Source organism: Ochlerotatus camptorhynchus, unplaced genomic scaffold (assembly GCF_037179485.1).
Source record: "Ochlerotatus camptorhynchus isolate MF236.1 unplaced genomic scaffold, CSIRO-AGI_Acam_v1.1 ptg000128l, whole genome shotgun sequence".
Taxonomy (NCBI): domain Eukaryota; kingdom Metazoa; phylum Arthropoda; class Insecta; order Diptera; family Culicidae; genus Ochlerotatus; species Ochlerotatus camptorhynchus.
The window spans coordinates 4,262,290-4,285,342 of NW_027040618.1; the positions used below are offsets into that span (position 1 = coordinate 4,262,290).

Genomic DNA, 23,053 nt, shown 5'->3' on the forward strand with positions numbered 1-23,053 from the left:
GTGATAGCTTGTTATGATTGTCTGAATCATGCGTAAGGAGCAAATCGAAACATTGAACGTCGCCTGAAAGTGGAACTTAATGAAGCTTTTAGTTTTAGAATTTGAAAAATCGTTGGTTGCAGTAGTTTGCTTACTGTGCAGAAAAACGCGGGCCCAGGTCCTTGCATATTAAAAATGTGTTGTAACATCGCTTGTTTATCATGTATTTTGTACAACTTTTCGTTATCGTCAGTTCCGGGTCTTGAATAGTTATAACAACTTGAGTAACGGTATAATGTGATATGCGGGGCTCGATGGCCTTATAGCAACCGTTTTTGATTACTGAGCAGAACGTCATGAGTCTAATCTCAAGCCCATCCACATTCAAGATTCGTCAATCGTTTTATTTGATAACATGACTACATGGTAATAACAGCAACTCGATGATTAAAAAGGAGCTCGTCTGCCTAGTGGCAAACGTTTTTGCTTACTAAGCAGAAGACCGTGGGTTCAATCTCAAGCTCTTGCGCGTTATATGATCGTTAGGACATCAATTCAGCTTATCGTTTACCAAAACGAACCCTGCTGAAAACCCTACCCTCTTACCCAATATCCCAGTAATTTTTCGTGGAAGTGCAGAGGTGTTCTCGGCTTCCATCAAAGCGAGTGCCACGTCAATACATTTCTACCCATTCCTTTCTTGACCTGTGTTCGGGCGCGGCTGGCGCTGGTATTGCCTAGTTTGATAGCACCAGGTTTTACACATTGAGGATGATTGCTAGTCCTAAGCATCGCCTATTGGTTCTCTGTGTAATTACAGCTGGTCTGGCAATAACAGAGTAGCAACCGTGGGCGGTCAATCATGCTCATGCTCATGCTCATGCTCAATCTTTTAGCTTTTTGGACGTGCCCCTGTGGCAAGTTGACTCGGTTGGACTGGTCCAGCTGTACCCTGATATGCATCCAATTGATGGAAGCAATTTGCTTATTGTGGCCTCGCATATTCCGGTAAATCTTCATAAATGGATGGAAAACAACATAACCTTCCTAGTGCGTTGGGCTCTTTCTTGACCCGGCGTCACTTTAAAAAAGCTGCAACATTGTAACGAAAGATGATAGATACCTGAAATTTTCTAAATTGAATGAATGAATTTTTGAACCGATTCTTGAACTTTTGACCTCAAATGAAAGATGAAGGTTCGTTAAATAGCACCCTGATTATGATTTCTCCTATTTTCCATATAGAATAGCTGGCAACTGTTCCGATAGGGCACAAAAGGACACTTGAGAATCCTCATGTACTGGTACCGTCCGACGGCTAAACATTTATGATTTTTCATCCTGAAAAAATAGACATCATGCCATGGACCAAAAGGTGACCTGACACATAAGGATTTGGAAGTGTCCTTTTCGGGCCTTTTCGAAACCGGATCCAGGTGCTGGAAATGGCCAGATAAGAGAAAGCTGGGTCAGGGTACCACTACAGGCAGCTTTATCTTTCATTTGAAGCCACTGGATCAAGAATAGGTTCAAAATTTGATTTTTGGGAGCGAGTTGTAGTCAGACTTGGAAAAACACCCACCGGCACTGCGAGCCGTGCAAGATTATTGCTCTTGTCGGCTCGCCACCGATACGAACAAGAAACCTGAACGCGGAGCCGTTTTATTCGGCTTGGTGCCGTGCTATGGTTATTCGGTGCGCTCCGTGCGGCTCTATGCCAGGGTCCGGTGCCAGACAGAATACCTTGCTTCTTCTTCTTTGTTTCCATTATCGCAGTCTACCTGTAGCTATTTTTTTCGTTCCTTTTCTGATTGACCTTTCCGGCGATACTGTACCTCTTTACTCCTATGGGAAAACCCCACAAACAACTGTCATTCTGTGCGTGAAGGCGGGCTGTTCCGTACTCTGTCGCTCAAATGAAAAATCTCAAAGGGGCTGTTCATTAACTACGTATACAGTTTTTTGGGATTCTTGACCCCCCCTGAAATTTTAAAATTTGTATGGACCGTGGACAATTGCAAACCCCCCCCCACCTGTCTACGTAGTTTATGAATAGCACCTAAGGAACTATCACACTGTGAAGAGCCAATGCCGTCAATGCGAATTAATGCAACAGCGATTTTCACCATGTAGCATTAATGCGGCAAATATAATTGCCTTAAAACCATAGTTTTTTTTCCGCAAAGGTCAATTACAAGTTAATTGTTTTGTTCTTATTTTCACTGGCGAATACAATTTGCTTCACTATAACGTTAGGGGCTGTTCATTAACTACGTAGACAGTTTTTTGGGATTCTTGACCCCCTCCCCCTGCGTAGACAATTGTCCATACAACAATTTTAAAATTTGTATGGGCCGTGGATAATTACCAACCCCCCCCCCCCTAAACTGTCTACGTAGTTTATGAACAGCCTCTTATTTAGAAAACTTTCTTTAGTTTACGCAGCGCGGCACAACATGTGCCAAACATAATCGTAGACGAGAATTATGAGTGGTAAAATTAGCACCAGAGCACCAAAGAAGTTCTGTATTAACAATAGAAAAGGGCCCTTCAGCATTTGTAAACAAACCGTTCTAAAGACCTTTCCTCACTAAGCAAAGGCCACCCACGCAAACCAACGCCATGCCGTGTAGGGGAAACTTTCCCTTATCCGATGATGGTGTTGGTTTGCGTAAGCGGCCTTTGCTGTGTTAGGAAAGGGCTTTAGAACGATCTGTTTACAAATGCTGATGGGTCCTTTTCTATGGTTGATCTAGACATTTTGCTTCACCCGGTTATTCATAATTTTCAACATTTCGAAAATGGCCAACACATCTGTATCCGAACGGACCCTGTTCCTTTCGAGAGAAATGACGGACGCAATTAAGAACGCGTTTTAAGTTTGCTTCGCACCATGGATTCTTATGTAAAGGGAAAACCTACTTGCCCATTTTTCTAAACTATTTCAGAACAAATTTCTTGAGTTCATCGAGTATAATTAAACTATGACCTAGGGTAAATTATGGCTTCGGCACCCATTGACGGTTTTCGGCAACCGAAATTGAAACATTAATTTCACTGTATTCCTTACCCTTTCAGCTTCAATCTTATTACATTTTTACAACTGAGCAATCCTGTTATGCCAGGTTTTTCTTTAAATGAAATATACACACTAAAAAATACGGCTGATTTCGAGTTGCCGATAATAGAACAGCTGGTTAACACGCAGTTCAAATGGTAATGGTGCCGAAGAAAAAGAGACTGCCGACAATAGTCACACTCACCTGAGAAGTTTGGAGCGTTGTAAAAACGTGTTCAACCCGTTTTGATCAATTCTGTCGATTGGAATTGATAGAACAGCAAGCAGCAGATAAATGTCAATAAACAAACCCGTCATATATGTGTGTGACGCTGGGAAATTGCTAATAGAAGTCCGGATGCTGTTTAGATTGACGAGAATACGTAAATTCCCCTACTTGCTACCACTTCCATTGAAAAACTCAGTTTTGACAAAAACGCAAATGATACCGAGTATAGCGCATCACCAACAACGAACGATACGAAATCATGAGCGGTTCGTTGGCTCCGTGCCGCACGGTGGCGAGCCGAAGCCCGTAGCACCGCGTTTGGGTTTCTCTTATGGTTCGGTGGCGTGCCAACATTTGGCACCGACACCGGGTGCTTTATCGAAGAAACCCAGTGCTGCGCATACATGAGTAGGTTGCCACCGAGCCGCACCGAGCGGTGTTTTTACCAAGTCTGGTTGTAGTCAAGCTAACAAAACTCACCAAACTGTGGTGAGCAGGCTTCTGCATTTTCGAAACAAAGAAAAGAAAACGAACTCTCCGCAGAATCGCTTTATTTCGAGCAATATCATTTTCGTGTAAGTCATCGTGTTTCTTGTTATCGAGTCACGATGAACATTCCTCTTTTCAAACATGATTGGACTATCACTTGTTTCCTTCGTCAAGTGCTTAAGTTCATTTCATTTGAAGCAAAGACTTGTTTCAATTGACGCAATGAATGACTCGAAAACTGTTTCCTTCGTTTTTTCCACTTTCACTTCAATTCGACTTGTCACGACCTGACGACGCAGGCATCAAAATATAGTATCCGGATTGTATCCGCAAATTATCGGTTACCGATAGGGATGGCATCCGGATTATATGTAGTAATAATATATTATTTTATATTAAACGAAAATTAAATTAACGAGGCCATTCTCGAGTCCAAGATGGCAGCCATCGGGGTCAGGGAAAGTCTCAAATACCCTACAATACGGGTATCTTCGGAACGGGGACGACGCGAAAGTGCCGAAAATTGATATTCGACGTTATTTTGGAATCCAATATGGCGGCCATCAGTATTCATAAAGAATCAACTATCCTACAATATGGGTATTTTCGGTACGGGGATGCCGACAATCGATATTCAACGCCATTTTGGAATCCAATATGGTGGCCATCAAGTTTCATAGAACGTGTCAAATACCCTAAGATATGGGTATTTCCGGAACGGAGACAACGCGTGGCTGCCGAAAAGCAATATCCGATGCTGTTGCTTATGCAACGAAAAGACAGGTCTGCTCCGAAATTTTGAACGAATTGAAAATGTATTGCGTAAAAGTTTCCTGAAAATTCATGTGATTTAGTTTACAATCTTTAACTTTCAATGTTTTTGACACGCGTTTTGTAATTTACTGTCGTTTTGTTTCAACCCTGAATAGAATCTATTTCCACTAGACTTTGGAAATCCTGAATTTAATCAATTTATAAATTATCCGAATTAGCTTTTAACTAACAGATTTACCGTTTGTTTACAGTGATTAATGATTAGCCAAGTGAAGGCGATGCAGAGCGCAATCAACTTAACCTTTAATAATTTCTAGAATAATAAATTGCATCTAAATTAGCACTTCAATTAGAGAATAATTAATTTTTCAACTCACTGCTTAGTAAGAATAACAAATTTAGGCTTTTTAAGCAATCAAATTTAGTGTCTTATGCAAATAAACGCGATAATTTAGCTAATACATTTAGAAAGCATTTTTCGATATATTATCACATCAGTTCGGTCTTCTCGATCGCTTTTGTAATGTTACCCTTTGTTTTTCCCATGATCTGCTTCTGTCAACTGTCGACCATTCAGTTGATTTGGAGGTGTGCTCATCGACGAGGGGTGTTTGCAACAGATGCTATGTTGGACTCCATAGGGTTTCAGAAAAAGTGTCAAATACCGTACAATACGGTTATTTTCGGAACAGGGACAACGCGTAGATGCCAAAAATCGAAATCAGATACCACTTTGGAATCCAATATGGCGGCCATCAGGGTTCAGAAAGTGTCAAATACCCTACGATATAGGTATTTTCGGAATGGGGACAACGTGTGAATGCCGAAAACCGATATCCGATACCATTTTGGAATCCAATATGGCGGCCATCGGGTTTCACAAAAAGTGTCAAATAACCTAAGATCTGGGTATTTTCGGAACGAGGACGACGCGTAGATGCTAAAAATCGATATTCGATGGCATTTGTAGGTTATTTGACACTTCTTCTGAAATCGGAAGCCACCATCTTGAATTTCAAGATGGCGTCGGACATCGATTTCTGGCTTCTAGATGTCAGCCGGATTCCAAAAAAAGCCGCATTGATCAATAATTGACAGTATTTCACAGTTTTTCAGAACCAATATTGGATTAAAAGACTGACGAACCAGAGCGAACAGAAGCCAATACTGTTTTTTTTTTAAATTCACTGAAAGACAGTAACAAGTTCTGCCCGCTCTAATTCGTGATGCATAAGAGATAAAGATTTGAGATATGGGCAAAACTTGTAGCTAATAACAAAACCTACTAAAGCTCTATACATAATTTTGCGGAATGCTGTTGATGAAAAAAGTTAGAGGCAAATGAATGTAAATGAATGCATGAAATGAATGTAAATGATTTTCCATGCCTGTTGATGGCCCTAATAAACGGGTACCATACACTAACGATATCATAGATGGTGCGAGCATACCACATAAAGTTGGGATGATATCCCGAATTGGTGGTTAGGCGCTTCGTATGGTTATTGTTTATGCGGGGGGTAAACAAATTATTAAATTTGACATCCATGTGCACAGATCTATGTGCGTACGCTTAATTTGACCAAGTGAACAAGCAACAAAAGTCATAAAATCTGCACGAATTTGGATCGAACAGCTTCGCTTCAATGCATGCAACAGTAACGGGTGTGCAATAAAAAAATAGAATGATTTCAGTGCCGTTCAGCGCTCTTGTGAGAGCATCGCGACTAAGTTGCGTCGAACGGCTGACCAGGGCTCCTTCTCCAATATTCATTGACGTTTTTTTGAAGAATAAACGTTATGTTTTTAATATATTTTTTTACTTGCTATATGACTGAAAAAATTCTCATTTTTTATGGAACACCCGTTAAGTTCATTTGACAATGAAAGACGAAATGAACACGAGCCAAGCCAAAACAAACAGCATGAAAACTGATCGAAAGTGGTTCTGTTGATGTTGACGGGGATCTGCTCGAAGAGAAGACAGAATGACTTTCAATTGAAAGTGAAGGTTGATAGCTTCATCGTCGCTTGACGATTTTCGATTGAAAGTGACTCTGTGGGGCCCTGGTGGTGAGATTAAGGTTCATGATGTTTGCATTAACGAACGCAACCGAAAATTCTATAACGGCTGACAGCCAGTGTGGTCAGTTCAACGAGTTAATCCGTAGATCTACGGATTTTTAGATTTACTACGGATCTACGGACTCACCAGAACATTATACGGATTTTTAGGGATCACTCATCACTGTAAAAAAATAACTTTTTGGCTGACTATTTTTGAAAAATAGTCATTAAATTTAGCAATAAAATTCCATAAAAAGTTAACAACACTGCTGGCAGCAGTCGCTTCGTGTCTGGCATACTCTAGATACACGATTCATTTTATTGACAATAATCGTATTGTGAATACCTTCTTTATTGACGTCAATACATCGATATTGGCAATTTTTCTGTATTCACATGATCAATATGATTGTCAATAATGAATGCTTGTGGGGTTTGCTTAAGAAAATCAGGTTCAACGGAATCATTTTTGCGCCGATTCAACTCTCAGCTTCAACTTTACACGTTATGAATGGTCTTGCAATTTCAAAGGAGCTTGTAAAATCAATATCAAGCTTGATATTTAGTTTCAATATGCCTATGAGAACGGAAAAATATCAATGCTAATGATTATGGTTGAACTTGAGGAGGTTGCCAAAGATTTTGAACATACCCGTTACCAGACCATAAATGATCATCACCGAATGCTCACAAAAAATGACCTCGGTTTGAGTGAAGCAAATAGCCTAATTGCTCTGTTCGCACCCTGGGCAGGTTTAACAAGTGCCATTTGAGACCTGACAATGACACTAGTAGATTTTTCTGCACGTCAAATGTAGCAAACTCTAGTCGCTCTAGTCGGTAGAATAGTCCAATTCCTTAATAATAAATAAAATTCAATCAAATCATCTTGAATCTAAAAAAATAACCTGGAATCTCCTACTTTGGAAACGTTAGCAAACTCCGTTGAAATTGCCAGTGAACTCTGTTGAAATCGTCTGGAATCTCCTCCGCACAGAACTTCAGTAAACTCTGTTGAAATTTCCAGGGAACTAAGTTGAAATCCCTTAGCGGCGCCGGTGGTGTAGTGGTTAGCGTGATTACCTCTCACCCCAGCAGGCCTGGACTCAATACCAGACGGCGCCGCCGGAATGTTCTGAGGCATGACATCTCTGATCCCGTCTTCCTTCGTAAGGAAAATAAGGCCGTTGGTCCCCGGTTCATGAGTTGATGGGTCGATAGGTAGAGTCCAGGTGTGGGAGCTGCCTCCCTGGCGTCGGTAGCATTGGTGATCAGCACAGAAACCAAGATCGACGGAAAACAAATCAAAGAAAAAAATAAGTTGAAATCCCATGGAATCCTCTCCGTCGAAATCGTCTGGAATTCCCGCCTCAGAAAATACATTGAAACTTCATTGGCAGTATCTGAAATCTGCACCGTAAACGTTAGGAATTTCCTCTGTCGGGAACGTCAGCAAACTCCGTTCAAATTGTATGGAATCCTTAAAGTCTTTCGAATTCAGCGCAGTTGTAAATTGGTTGTACTACACTGTGCTATAGACCTACAATATAAGCAATGAATGAAATGAGCAAAGCAATGAATTCTGGTCATCTAGGAAATGTTGCACTTTGGTAGAGCTTTTTAGGTGATTAAGGACTTTCAGATGAAGAACACATTTATTCCGATTTCTTCCACTATACGATGCTGTGAGCATTTGATCTTCCCAAAAGCTAACATCTCGATGAACTAGGAATTGTCTGGAATATTTTTCAAGTAAACAACACCCCTCAGATATTGGACATATATTCAGAATTCTTCTATTATTATTCCAGCAAGAAAGTTTGTATAATTTAATGCTAAAAACTCAAACCCAAACCTCCAGCTTCATCTACTTGTTCTTGAATCAAATCAAGCCAGAAAAGTCCCAAAAACAATCCACAAAGAATGCAATTTTCCACTTCAGCAATGTAAGCCTTTTGCAACTCCACTGCCATCACGGCGGATCGTGCTTCTTGTGCTGATGATTTTGCCAAATGAATCATTTACCAAACGAACAGGAGAGTCGTAGGTACCTAGATGCCATGGCGTGCACTGCCAGGATGATCCCGGGATTGAAACGCGGTAAAAGAATCACATTCCATCTATCCCCACCCACACGGTGCGGTCGGTGGTGTGGTGGAAATGCAATTCAGAAGACATCGATCGCTTTGCGTGATTTCCAGCTGATGAGCTTAATTTGATTGCTCGATACTAATCGAAATGAAATTAGTTTCGATTCCCGTTGCCGTCTGCTGATGACGGGCGAACGAAGGATGGGACTGAACGGGTACAACCTGGAATTGCCTTTGTCGTTGCTGATTGGCATCGAGAGGTGCAGTCAGCCAGTGTTGGTGCTGCTCATCGTTGATCAAAAGGTGGAAAATTTACCGGAAAATTAGGTTTTGGATTGAACTGATGTGGCGGGCAATGCTAAATAGCAAATCAATTACGAATTTGATCAAGAATAAATAGTTTTACACATTTCTACCGTGATGAATTTAACCAAATCATGACATTCTCTCACCCACAGGGATTCAGCTTCCCGCAAGAAGCCGGCTACCCACTGGATTCGCATCAGGCCACCTACTACATGCTGGAAACGCACTACAATAATCCAGATTATTCGTACGATTTTTCATCGTTCTATCGGAAGAATCTAAGCAAACAGCAACGCAATATGAACATTCATGGCGATGATGATGACGACGACGACGACGACGTCGACCACCAGGACGACGGTGAACACCGTGATGATTACCAGCAGGAAAACCGGGACACCGTCTACAGGGACGACGGTGAAGTGGAGGACGAGCAGCAGGTGGTTGATAATTCCGGCCTGAAGCTGTACTACACGCAAGCGTTGAGGAATTTTGATGCCGGTGTTCTATCGGTTGGAATGGATCCAAACTGGCGCCACATAATTCCGCCCGGCCAGGAAAAGGTAGTTTCCGAAGGGCACTGCATCGGCGAGTGCACTAGGCAAAGCTTCCCCAAGGAAGGAATTAATATTTTCGCCGTGATGACGCGCACTCACCTCATCGGACGGCAGGTGAAGCTGAGACAGGTGAGATCGTCACGTGTTTTAGATTTTTCGCAAACTGTTCGAAGGAATTCAATTTCCCTCTTTTCGATATTTTTTTTTCGTTCTTCTACTCACAGATTCGTGGAAATGAAGAGCTCCAGCCAATTGTGTACGACACCAACGTCGATCCGAGCTATCAGGACTACCGGCGGTTGCCGGCACCGGTGAAGGCACTCCCCGGTGACAGCCTGATTGCCGAATGTATCTATGACAGCTCTTCGCGGAAATCCATCACTCTGGGTGAGGAGCGCTTTTCCTGCTACTTATTCTCCCATGTGACAATTTGCAACAGCCGTGGCAGCCGCAAAGCTCATCTCCGGTTTTCGGTTCATTGATTTTTTTTCATTCTCTGTTTCGTTCCACAGGTGGCATGACGACTCGAGAGGAAATCTGTCTTGTCCTCACGCTTTATTACCCGAGACAGAAGGCACTGACATCGTGTCACTCACTGCCAAGCTTGCCGACTGTGATGCACTCGCTGGGAATCCAGGAGCTGACGCCGTAAGTGTTGAACAATATTTCTATTGACAAAAATGGTCGTGATTCAATTTGGGAGAAATGACGACCATTTTTTTAGTGCGATGCTACTTTTGCAATTTGCATTGCTATTTGTAAAATGCTATTATGCTATTAGAGGAAATGGTTCGAATGTTGGTATATGAATCTACAAATGTTAGAATATTTAGCCGAAGGCTAGTTCATCTCTCTTGCGTCATTTGGGAGAGTGCAAACTATTATTGATGGCTAAAGAAAAACTCTCGATTACTTTTACAAAGGGAAGTGTCAGCTAATGCAAACAATGCATTTTATCGTTTATTTGGCGTAACTGATAGCTCACTCATGCAAGCTATCACTGCCATCAGATAGGGAAAAAATTCCCCTACCTGATAGTCGTATTAGTATGCATCAGCGAGCTATCAGTTACGCCAAACCGATGATTAAATGCATTGTTTATAGGGTTACGGTATGTAATGTGGGTCTAGTCCTTTCATTCGGCCCATCACGCAAATAAATAATTAATTAAGGAATATTACACAAAAAATAAGGAAAATATTGATCACTGATGGTTGATAAATGTGTACCACACACAAATCAATTTATATCACAACATTTCAATACATTTTCAGCTCTCGTAAGTAATAAAACTGGTTGAGAATATCACAATGTTCGGAGTTTTTAGCCGCCATGACTTATAAGGTTAAGATGGGAAGGTTGACTGACGATCATCAAATGGCCTGATTATGGCATTTATTGATTGGAATTACCTGATAATACACACTAGACGTAAAACTTACAGTTGCTGTTTGAATATTTTATGTTTATTTTAATTGTTTAACAACGTTTTCACAAGTAAAACATGGACCCAACTTTAGGGACACATTTCTTTTCTATGTTCCTAACTATGGCCCATGAAATTCATTTGACAGCATATAGCAATAAGAGTAACGTCAACAATGTTGTTTTGCATTTGGATGATAAGGAACGAACAGGAAGGGAGATTTTTTCTGCCAAACCTGTATAATGAACATCACAATGTTCTGATTTAGATATTCTGCGGTCAAAAGACGATAAGCAAAATTTTTAATTGAGTGATTTAATGTAGTTTTCGTAAAATTTTCTCTAAGAAATGTTTTGAGGAATGAAGAGCATTAAGTTAACAGTGATAGTGATAAAAAAAATACATCAGAAAACGTTACCAAGAGCGTTTTTTTGAGGATCAAACAAGATAGGACGAAGTTGCATCCATAAATAGACCCAATTTGGGGACAATAGACCCATATTACATACATTTCCCTCGTGAGTTATTGTCTTAAAAAAAGTAAGTTTTTCAACTCTTCGTGGTTTCTGATAGCAAACGACATGATAAGCATATCTAAGCATACCATTTAGCAGTAGAATATCGTTTGCAGGTAAATTCATTGATGAGTTATGATTAAAAACGTAATCGATGGCTGCATATTAGACCGAGGTTAGGGACGTATACCCTATATAAAAGCTGATACGTCCATTCGAAAAAGTAATCGAGATCTGATAAAAAATGCGTTGCTCTTCGTTCCCGTTCGTTACCCGGCGGGATAGCCTCGATCACGCGTGATCTATTATTGGGTTGGTGCTCATGGGTAGATGTGCTGAGTTAAATTTTCTTTCATGTTGAAACAGAGAGAACAATTAGATGCGCAATCACGATTGAGATAGCAGACTTGGTTAAATTGACTTTCCCCTGGTGTTTGTAGAGGTTGATGACAATCGAATTTACTTTAATCTTCCCATAATCTTAAAATGTGACCAAATTTATTGCAGCTTGTTTCCATAAATCAGAATAAAATATAGAAAAACATGGAGGTTTTAAAAGTTCTGTTCCAATCTTACGTAAGGACCAAATCGAAACAAAGAACATCACGTCGATTGCAAAGGATTATTCTAGTGTAAGGGGCACCACCATCGGTATTGACTGGTTATAACATCAACCTGATCATAAGTGGTGTGGTTCTGATATGAGAGACTCGACTGCCTTACACAGACGTTTTTGCTTAAGAAATTGAAAATCGTGTGATCAATCCCAGGTTCCATTCATATAAAGGATATTAAGAGTTTCATCACTTTCTCATATTGTGTTTTGCGGAACTTGTGGTCATCGTCGTCGCCTGTGAATGGGTACAACCAGTGCTGCAAAATCTCAACAATACACGGTGATATTGACGATTCTGCTTTGGTCACTCATTTAAGCTAATTAGCTCATCAAGCAGTCAAGGCAAACCATGTCAATTGTCAATGACAATGCTGTCAGCGACGAACATGTGTATATTTTTATATCAACTAAATTTGTAACGAAATTAAGTGATTTGAGCAACACAATTACATGGATCCGTTAATGTGAACAAGCATCTACGTCCTGAAATGCTTGGATAACAATAATGTGACACAGAATGTATGAAATTACACTGTTTGTAATCAGGTGAATCTTTTTTTTTTTTTTTTAAATGCGTTTATTTTTCCAGGCTCATTTGCCGTAGCTTTGCGGAGCCGATATTCATTGTTTGGATGACAAAATTTCTTAAAACTAACGTTAGTAAAGCGGGGGCCGATTAATCGCGGCTATCTCAAGGTTAGGGGTAACAAATTGTAACAAATGGATGGTAGGGTAGGGATTGAGAACACAAGGTTTGGAGAGCAATGTGCTTTTTATCTCGAACTAAGCGACCAACTGACGAAAAAGACAAACATGGGGGTACACCGATGGGCAGCTAACAACTTGGGGGAACACAAGATGACACTAAATACTAAATCCTCAGAACGATCCGTTTTAAAAACACATAAATTAAATTAAAATATTCGAGATCTCGGCTCGCCAAGATGCCTCTAACGGGCCGCATAGGTTGTTTTCCTCGGGCCCTGAGGGATGCGGATAACTCGGATCTAGCAACACAATGTAGGGTGCATGACCAAAGCACGTGGTCGATATCGTGATAGCCACTACCACAAGCGCACAAATTGCTGCCTGCGAGCCCGATTCGGAAGAAATGCGAGTCTAACGAGTAGTGATTGGACATGAGCCTTGATATGACACGTATAAAGTCACGGCTCATGTCCAATCCTTTGAACCATGGCTTGTTCGACACCTGTGGGAGAATAGAATGTAACCATCTTCCCAGATCACTCTCATTCCATTTTTGCTGCCAGTTGGTGAGGACGTGCTGACGGGTAATTGAGAAAAATTCCGCAAAGGCAATTTGTCGATCAAAAATATCGCCTTCCATAGCGCCCACCTTAGCTAGCGAGTCCGCTTTCTCATTACCCGGAATTGAGCAATGAGATGGGACCCAAGCTAAGGTGATAGTATAGGAGCAGTTAGATAAAGTACTCAATTTTGCTCGGATTTCGGTCAGGAAATACGAGGAGTGCTTCATCGGCCTCATTGATCGAATAGCCTCCAACGAGCTAAGGCTATCAGTAAAAATAAAATAGTGATCAGATGGTAGTGAGGCAATTTGCTCTACTGCGTAAAATATGGCTGCTAGTTCCGCAACGTATACGGAACAGGGTTTTTGCAGTTGATATGAGGCGCTATGAAATTCGTTGAATACTCCAAATCCAGTGGAAGCGTTTATAGTTGATCCATCTGTGAAAAAACTCTTATTGTTACTAACATTGTGGTACTTGTTTGCAAAAATTAAGGGAACAACCATCGACCGATGGTGATCTGGTATTCCACGGATTTCTTGCAACATGGTCAGATCAAAATTTACAGAGGAACTATAAAAGTCTTGGAGGCAAACACGAGAGGAATTGAATGATGAAGGGCCAATCTCCAGCGTCATGTAATCGTAATAGAGACTCATGAATCTTGTTTGAGGATTTCTGTCGAGCAGCTTCTCAAAGTTTTCTATTACCAATGGGTTCATTACTTCACAACGGATAAGAAACCGAAAGGACAGTTCCGCGAAACGATCTGTCAGTGGGAGAACACCCGCGAGTACTTCGAGGCTCATCGTATGCGTCGAGTGCATACAGCCAAGCGCGATTCGGAGGCAACGGTATTGAACCCGTTGCAGCTTCAGGATATGTGTTTTCGCCGCGGATTGAAAGCAGAAGCTTCCGTACTCTAGAACCGACAAGATGGTTGTTCGGTACAACCTGATCAGATCTTCCGGGTGTGCTCCCCACCAAGTTCCAGTGATTGTACGAAGAAAATTGATTGATTCATTTTTGTTTCACATACGCAATATGTTTTCCCACGTGCTTTTGGAATCGAACCAGACACCTAAATACTTGAAAGATATACTTTGAGTGATTGTTCTACCCTTTAGTTGAAGCTGTAACTGTGCAGGATGATGCTTCCTAGAAAAAACAACCAACTCAGTTTTCTCCGGAGAGAATTCGATACCCAGCTTCATAGCCCAAGTAGACAAATTGTCTAAGGTATCTTGCAATGGTCCTTGCAGGTCCGGTGCACTTGGCCCTATAACGGATACAACGCCGTCATCTGCAAGCTGCCTTAGCGAGCAATTTTCATCAAGACAACCATCAATGTCTTTTACATAAAAATTATAAAGAAGGGGGCTTAAACATGAACCCTGGGGGAGACCCATGTAACTAATTCGTGAAGTTGTCGAGTTTCCATGAGAAAAGCTCATATATTTCTCAGACAACAAGTTGCTCAAATAGTTGTTCATAATTGGTGAAAGCCCACTATCGTGGAGTTTATCCGAAAGGACATCGATACAAACAGAATCAAAAGCCCCCTTAATGTCCAAGAAAACTGAACCCATTTGCTGTTTTTGCGCATAGGCCAGTTGAATTTCAGTTGAAAGCAACGCAAGACAGTCGCTCGTTTCTTTGCCTCTCCGAAATCCAAATTGCGTATCTGAAAGTAAACCATTCGACTCGACCCATTTTCCGTATACAGGACAGCATCTCGATGGGACGGTACGAGTTATAATCCGACGCGGGTTTACCGGGTTTTCGAATGGCGATAACTCTTACTTGCCTCCAGTCATCCGGAACAATGTTGTGCTCCAGAAATTGATTGAATAAGTTCAACAAGCGTCTCTTCGCGACATCTGGGAGATTTTTAAGCAAGTTGAACTTGATTCTATCCATTCCTGGAGCTGAATTGTTACATGAAAGGAGAGCAAGTGAGAATTCCACCATCGAAAACGGGGAATCTATTTCGTTATTACCCGACGGACGATCACGAACGTTGGTTTGAACCGACACCGAATCCGGGCAAACTTTCCGTGCGAAGCTGAATATCCAACTGTCCGAGTACTCCTTGTCTTCGTTAATCGGTGATGACGCGTTTCGCATTCTCCTGCCGACATTCCAGAGTGTTCTCATGGAAGTCTCTCGCGACAAACCATCGACGAACCGACGCCAGTAACCGCGTTTTTTTGCTTTAATTAAGTCCTTAAAAGTTTTCTCGAGGTCGGTGTACCGCTCGAAATCCCCGACCTTGCCGTGTTTGCGGAACCGTTTAAACGCGGCGGACTTCTCGCTGTTCGCGTCGGTGCAATCCTTATCCCACCTCGGGGTGGGAGGTCGCTTGCGGACGGAAATACCCGGAACACGTTTCGTCTGTGCTCGCAGCGCACAATCGATGATAAGACGCGCGAGAAAGGAGTACTCGTCCAGCGGAGGAAGTACGTCAACCGATTGGCTGGCATCAAGAACCGCGGTCGCGAATTTTCGCCAGTCAATGTTTTTTGTAAGATCGTACGCGATGTCGACCGAACGAGTAGAAGATGAACCATTGGTAATAGAAATTTTGATTGGCAAATGGTCACTACCGTAGGGATCTTGAATTACTTTCCACGAGCAATCCAACGATAGTGAACTCGAACAAAGTGAGAGGTCTAATCTGCTTATTTTTGCTGGAAGTTTGGCTACTCGTGTTGCTTCCCCGGTGTTCAGAATTGTCATTTTGAAGAAGTCGCACATGTCGTATATCAAGGTTGAGCGGTTGTCGTCGTACAGTTCCCCCCAGCCTGTACCGTGAGAGTTAAAATCTCCCAAGATCAACCGTGGCTCCGGCATAGCCGTGCAGATATCCGAGAAACTTTGACGAGAAATCGCAGTTCGCGGTGGAAGATATACTGAGGCAATACTGAGGCATTTACCTCGAATATTAACCTGACATGCAACAACTTCAATGCCTGTCACCGAAGGCAGATCGATTCTGTAGAAGGAATGGAGCTTGTTGATCCCCAGAAGCACCCCTCCATACGAATCTGCGCGGTCAAGGCGAATAATGTTGAAATCGTGGAAAGCAAGATCGTTGTCTGAAGAGAGCCATGTTTCACAAAGGGCAAATGCATCAGAAAGTGAGTTGTTAACTAAAAATTTAAATGTGTCAAGTTTTGGCATAAGACTTCTACAGTTCCACTGAAGAACAGAGATCATATCCCCGACCTCATTCGGAGAATTATCCATCGAAAGATATGATCGATGCAAGGAAGGACCACCTAGAAGCTAGTTGCTTCAAAAGAGTTTTCACCATTGGCAGCACTAAATTAATAATGCTCCTCGTTGAGTCAGAGACATTGAATATACTGAAGAAGCTATCCACAATACCAGAAAACGTGAACATGGGGGCATGTTCTTGCTGATTATTCAGCTGCTTTTCTGGCCGAAAAACTGGGACATCTTGGGTTTTAGATGATCCTGGAAGTGACGGAAAGTTCTTGTCATAATTACAAGGTTTAAAACCCGGTGGAATGGGTTTCGGTGTATTTCCGTTACCTCTTGAATTTTCCAAGGTGGAAGGGTGGTCCGTACGAGTGGCCTTACGAGGCTTTTCGGTGGTGTGTTGTTTTGCTCGTTTTCTCGTATTGCCTTTAAAGACAAACGGACTACCCTCACCGCCCTCTGAGTCAGAGTCTAGATCATCAACTGGCAAAATGGAGAACGTGTTACTGTTTTTTGGTGTGGTCTGAGAAGATGAAGCGGTATTCTTCAAGAGTTCTGCTAGTGTTCTCTTGGAGCGAGCTTGCAGAGACCGTTTAAGTTTTTCTCCCTGCTGTTTATACCTCGGGCAGTTAGTCAGGGTATGCAGGCTCTCCTTGCAGTACACACCTTTTGGTGGAGCACCGCAAGGGCCCTCTTGATGTTGCTCGCCACACTGATCGCAGCGTGGTTTGTTCGAGCAGTAGTCCGATGTATGACCAAGTTGTTTACATTTCGAGCAGTTCATTACCCGAGGTACAAACAGGCGTACAGGCAGCCGAACCTTGCCAATAGCGACGTAGTGAGGTAACGCTGAACCCGAAAACGTCACACGAAACGAGTTTGACAAGGAATAAGTTTTTTTGGAGCCTACTACGGATACTGACTGCATTTGAAGGCAGTCCAATATCTTCACCATCGGCAGAGCACGGTTTTTAAAGATTCCGAAGGAATCGGGACCCAAGAAATCATCACTAGTCAAACTCGCTTCGGTGACCACTCCTTCAATTTCTACCTCACTACTGGGTATGTAGACTCGGTATTCCAATGAAAAAAGCTCGCACGCAACAATTTGGTTAGCCTGCTTCCGGTCATCAACGGTAACGCGCAGTTTTATTGGTGTTACCTTGAAAATATCGGTATCCTTAGAGATCCTCGGAATGTTCAAAGGTTTTTGTTTGGGCCGGAAAAAAACAACCCATGGGCCTTTCGAGGCTTCTGGGTAAGCCTTTAGGCGGGGGAGCGCAGAGGTTTTTGGGGGCAATGGTGTGGGGGGTGCAGGTGGACGAGGAGGAGATGGTGGGGGAGAGGGTTGTGGGCGATACCTTTTCTTGGGATATGCTCCAGTATTTTTGCTGGAGAGCGAGTCAACTGGAACGTCAAGGGTTTCCATTTCCACAACTTCCTCGAGACTTTCGTGTGAGGTGGAATTAAGAGTTTCGTCGTCTGAGATGGAAAACGACCATCCCCTGCCTTTATCATTTTCATCCATTGCGGTTAAATATCGCCGCAATGGTGTTTTTTGTAAAAAAATTTACAAATAATTGCAGTAATTTCAAATAATATCAAAAAAAAATATATATATATATATATAGTTTCACTCTACTAACGAGTAATACATGCAAAGAAAACAAAATAAAAAAAAACAATAAAATAAAAAAAAAATAATGATTATATACTATTTACAGAGTTTTGGATCACCCTAAGTAATACAAAAATAATAATAAAAAAAAAAATCAAGCGAAAAAAAATTGGATTTTTGGATCACCCTAATTAAACACCAATCTAATATTGGACCAGGGAAACAAGGAAGATGCTATACTGGCGAGAACAATACAAACGACACGATTTATACCTAACGCACTGAGGCGGCAGCAGACTGGAGAGATATAATTGTTTGATCCAACGGCTGCAGAGTCAATAACCTCGATGCTGGTGTGCCTCGGTCGACTCGGTAGGCAATATGACGCTCTTTCGTTGTTGCTATCGATGGGGTGATGTACCGATAGTGGTGATGATTTTGCTGATGATGTTGCGATGATGCTGGGTTAAAGCTGGACCGTAATGAAAGCACTCGGCATATCATTAACGGCTTCCTCACTCGCGCACTAGTCGTCTAAACACTATGCCAATTAACTTTGGCGAGAAAAAACCCTCGCGTGGGGAAAAACTCAAAACTAAATGATAGTGTCGTACAACGAGACCGATGCGACTTGATCGGCTCAGCGTGCGAGACGGAATGAGGTGAATCTTTGTCATTGACGAAAAATGAATGAGATTTTGACAAAGGTTTTTTTGAGGATCAAGTCTGTCAGTGACTATGTGACGAACAATTTTGTCAATATCGCGCGAAAGTCTGTCAATAACGATTACAAATATCAGCACTGGTTACAACAACTCGATCATAGATGGTGTGATGTGAAATGAGGGGCTCGGTGGCATTAGAGTGACCGATTTGGTTTACTTAGCAGAACATTAGGGGTTTAATATCACGTTCCTGTTAATATGAATACGTCACTTGAATTCGGCGTACCGTTTGCCAAAACGAACCATGCTGCAAACTCAGCGTACCAGCGATTTCTCGTGGAAAAGCAGAGGATTTCTTGGCTTCTAACAAAACAAGTATCACGTCAACACATTTCTAACCATTCCTTAATTTACCGACATTCGAACGTTGTACTTCCTATTATAACATTTGAAAACACCAGTTTTTACACATTGAGGATAACTAGTTCCTCCGGAGACGAACCAACCCCAGGCTGAAAGCGTCCTTAATAAAGAAAACTTACCTTAACTTAACTAGTTCCAAGGATTATCTGTTGGTTTTCTGTGTAATAACAGGTGATTTAGCAATAACGGAGTAGCAAACGCAGGCGGTCAATCGTGCTCATGATCATGCTCATGCTTAAGAACTAGTAAACGCAGTACACCTGCGAAGGGTTACAAATGATACGCGGACATGATGAGTGTACGATTCACATTTCAATGATAACCTAATTGAAAAATCTGTCCAAATATTAATGATCTTGCTGAATTGTAGAAGTTTTGTGTTTCTAAAGCTACAACTACAATTATATAGATACAAAGTTGCTATGCCTTTTAATTTGTTGACAGTTTAGTTTGGAATCCGCTCACTAGGTGGCTCTTGTTTTCTTACGAATTTCGTGTACATGCAGGGTGTACATCTCGAGATCTTTGCTACATACAAAGTTGCTGTTTTCTGAAGTGTTGTTCAGAAGGCCAAGAACTTTTGTATTGTTGACAGTTTAGTTCGGAATTCTATCGTTAGGTTTCCCTAGTGTTCTAATAAGCAGTGTCGACATCCTTGTTATATACAAAGTTTCTGTTTTCTGCAACGTTGTTTAGGAGGCCAAAGGCTTTTTGAATTATTGACAGTTTATTTTGGAATTCTCGCGCTAGGTGACACTAGTTTTCTCGAGGGGGACGACACTATCTACGATGCAGGAAATATTGTGTTTTGCTGTGGCTAGCTGCGTGTACGCTGAGTAGATAGAAAGAAGATTTATCACGATTTTAAAGATTTCCTGCAAAAAGAAGATTTTTCGAAGATTTATTCACTAGTGTGAGATTTTTTGAGCATCTAGAATTGAGATTTAGATGTGTCGCCCCCCTCGAGTTTTCTAATGAATTTCGTGTAAACTCTGGGTTGACATTTCGAGATCTTTGCTATATACAAAGTTGCTGTTTTCTGCATTGTTGTTCAGGATGCTAAGGCCTTTTGAATTGTGGAACATTTAGTTCGAAATTCGCTCACTAGGTGGCATTAGTGTTCTTATGAATTTCGTGTAAATTCTGGTTCGATATCTCTAGATCCAGTGGCGTCGGTGGTGTAGTGGTAAGTGTGATTGCCTCTCACCCCAAAGGGCCTGGGTTTGATCCCAGTCGGCACCGCCGGGATTTTCTGAGGCATAAAATCTCTGATCACGCCTTCCTTCGGAAGGGAAGTAAACCCGTTGGTCACCGGTTCATGAGTTGATGGGTCGATAGGTAGGGTCCAGGTGTGGGACTGCCTCTTTGGCATCGGTAGCATTAGTACTCAGTACGGAAAACAAGATCGACGGAAAACAAAACAAAGGAAAGAAATCTCTAGATCTTTGCTAGATACAAAGTTGCTGTTTTCTGCAGTGTTGTACAGAAGGCCAAGACCTTTTGAATTGTGGACAGTTTACTTCAGAATTATCTCGCTATGTGGCATTTGGGTTTTTATAAATTTTCTAACCATATATTTTTAACAATATCTCAACCATTTGTGACTCTTTATCACATCCAAAGGTTCAAATGTCGTGGTAATTCGTTGATGAAAAATTTGAGAAGCTTTACCACTTTTTGGAACGTTAAATTGACTTATCGTTTGTAATTGATGAAAATATAAAATGCTGGTACAGATGCTGCAGATAGTGGGTACAATCGCGAACCAGTCTAGGAAATTTTCATTTTTGAAATACACAGAGAGTATCATTGTGCTGATTGCACAATTCACTAATCCAAAACTTATATAGCTCAGTGATATGTTTATGAATCAGTTTGTCTTGGTTGTTGCCGACAAACTTGAGCTCAAATTAATTGAATGTTTGACAAAATATTCCACACAGTGGTGTAGTGGTAAGCGTGATTACCTCTCACCCCAGCAGGCCTGGGTTCAATCCCAGTCGGCGCCGCCGGAATGTTCTGAGGTATAAAATCTCTGATCACGCCTTCCTTCAGAAGGGAAGTAAAGCCGTTAGTCCTCGAGTCATAAGTTGATGGGTCGATAGGTAGGGTCCAGGTGTGGGAGCTGCCTCCCTGGCGTCGGTAGCATTGGTGCTCAGTACGGAAAACAAGATCGACGGAAAAACAAATCAAAGAAAAAAAAAATATTTGAAATATTTCATTAAATGTCTCATAAGTTTACATGATCTAAAATCACTTCTCATACTCTCAGCTTTAGCTGGCGTTGCTAGATGCTGCACTTCCCTCCATTTACGCTGCAACTCCGACATAATCTGCATGACTGTTCTGTTGACGGCATTCCAAGTGCCCTCCTCTCGACACATTTTATCGACGACATTCTCCACGTTAAGTACTTGGGACTACCTCGAACCTAGGACAGTCAAAGACCACATGCTCTGGCGTTTCATCGACGTTGTCACACGGACAGAGGGGTGATGCTGCGTGTCCGACCCGATGCAAGTATTTCCTAAAGCAGCCGTGGCCAGACATGAACTGCGTTAGGTGACTTCTCCGTGGTTTCTATTCACCCAGGTTGAAAGAATCGGTATGTGTCCATCTACCGTTCTCCGCCGTGTTCCACTCCTGTTGCCACTTATCCAACTACTCCAGACTCTCACAACTTTCCGTAATCTTCCTGTCTCTCTTCACCTGTAGCACTCGCTGTCCATCGCCAGGGTGTTGCCGATAAGGATCATTCCGGCTATAACGCATACTGCGTCCGACGAGATGGTTCTTTACGCATGGCCATGAGCCCGAACGTACTGATCAGTTTCCTTTGGTTCTGCTTCGTTTCCATACGTCAGTATGGACGACGACACACTGGCCGCAAGACGCCTCTTCCTACTTCTGGGACCAGAGTTGTTCGGCATGATTCAAGCTATCGCGTTGATGGCCTTCATAGGCATATTCGACGTGACTGTTGAAGTTTAGCCGGCTATCGATCATCACTGCCACGCACTTCGAGGCTATGGTAAGCTCCCCGACGGTGATTTCTGCATGCTGCCCCGCTTTATACTGACCAATAGCACTTCCGTTATGTGGTGGGCTATCTGAAGGTTTGCTCCTGGCATCCAGTTACCAATCATATCAATCGCCTCGGTCGTCAGCATTTCCACCTCGTCTTCAAAACCAATGATCTCAACTCCTTTGGGCAACTTTAACGTTATCACGCCGTTGGACCAAGGATGGAGCCTTGTAGAACTCCCACTGTAATATTATTCGATCTCTGTTCCATGTCTGTCTCGTAGGCTATAACCCGGTTCTGGAAATAACTCCTCAGGATCCCGTACAGGTAGTCAGGGACCCCCATTCAATGCAGTGCTTTGGCGATGGCCTCCCAGCTGGCGCTGTTTAACGCATTCTTGACGTCGATCGTTATCACGGCACAATATCGAACTCCTCTCCACTTCTGTTTGAACGAGTTCTCGCCTCTCTCGACCATTGTCCGAACCCGAGCAGGAGAAAATAACAAATGAATACCTAATTCTGATCTGCTACTAAAATTTGGTATTGACCAGCATGGCATAAGAGGTAAAATACCAAAGAATAATACCAAAAAATTACATGGAAAATACTTCGTAAGTACCAAAAATTGATATTTGGATACCAAAAGAATACCTGGGTGGTATTGTTTTGGTATTGCATTTTCATAATTTGGTATTGGAATGGTATTGTGGGAACATTT

The 23,053-nt window shown here is 42.0% G+C and overlaps 1 protein-coding gene across 1 annotated transcript in view; it reads left to right on the forward strand.

The window, feature by feature from the left end:
* Positions 1-23,053, forward strand: part of LOC135700107 (MOXD1 homolog 2-like) — a 397,833-nt gene that overhangs the window by 289,135 nt on the left and 85,645 nt on the right. Inside the window, exons 6-8 of the mRNA XM_065220498.1 lie at positions 9,145-9,678; positions 9,774-9,936; positions 10,062-10,197. Of these exons, the coding sequence (XP_065076570.1) occupies positions 9,145-9,678; positions 9,774-9,936; positions 10,062-10,197 (833 nt within the window). The remainder of the gene's footprint in view (positions 1-9,144; positions 9,679-9,773; positions 9,937-10,061; positions 10,198-23,053) is intronic.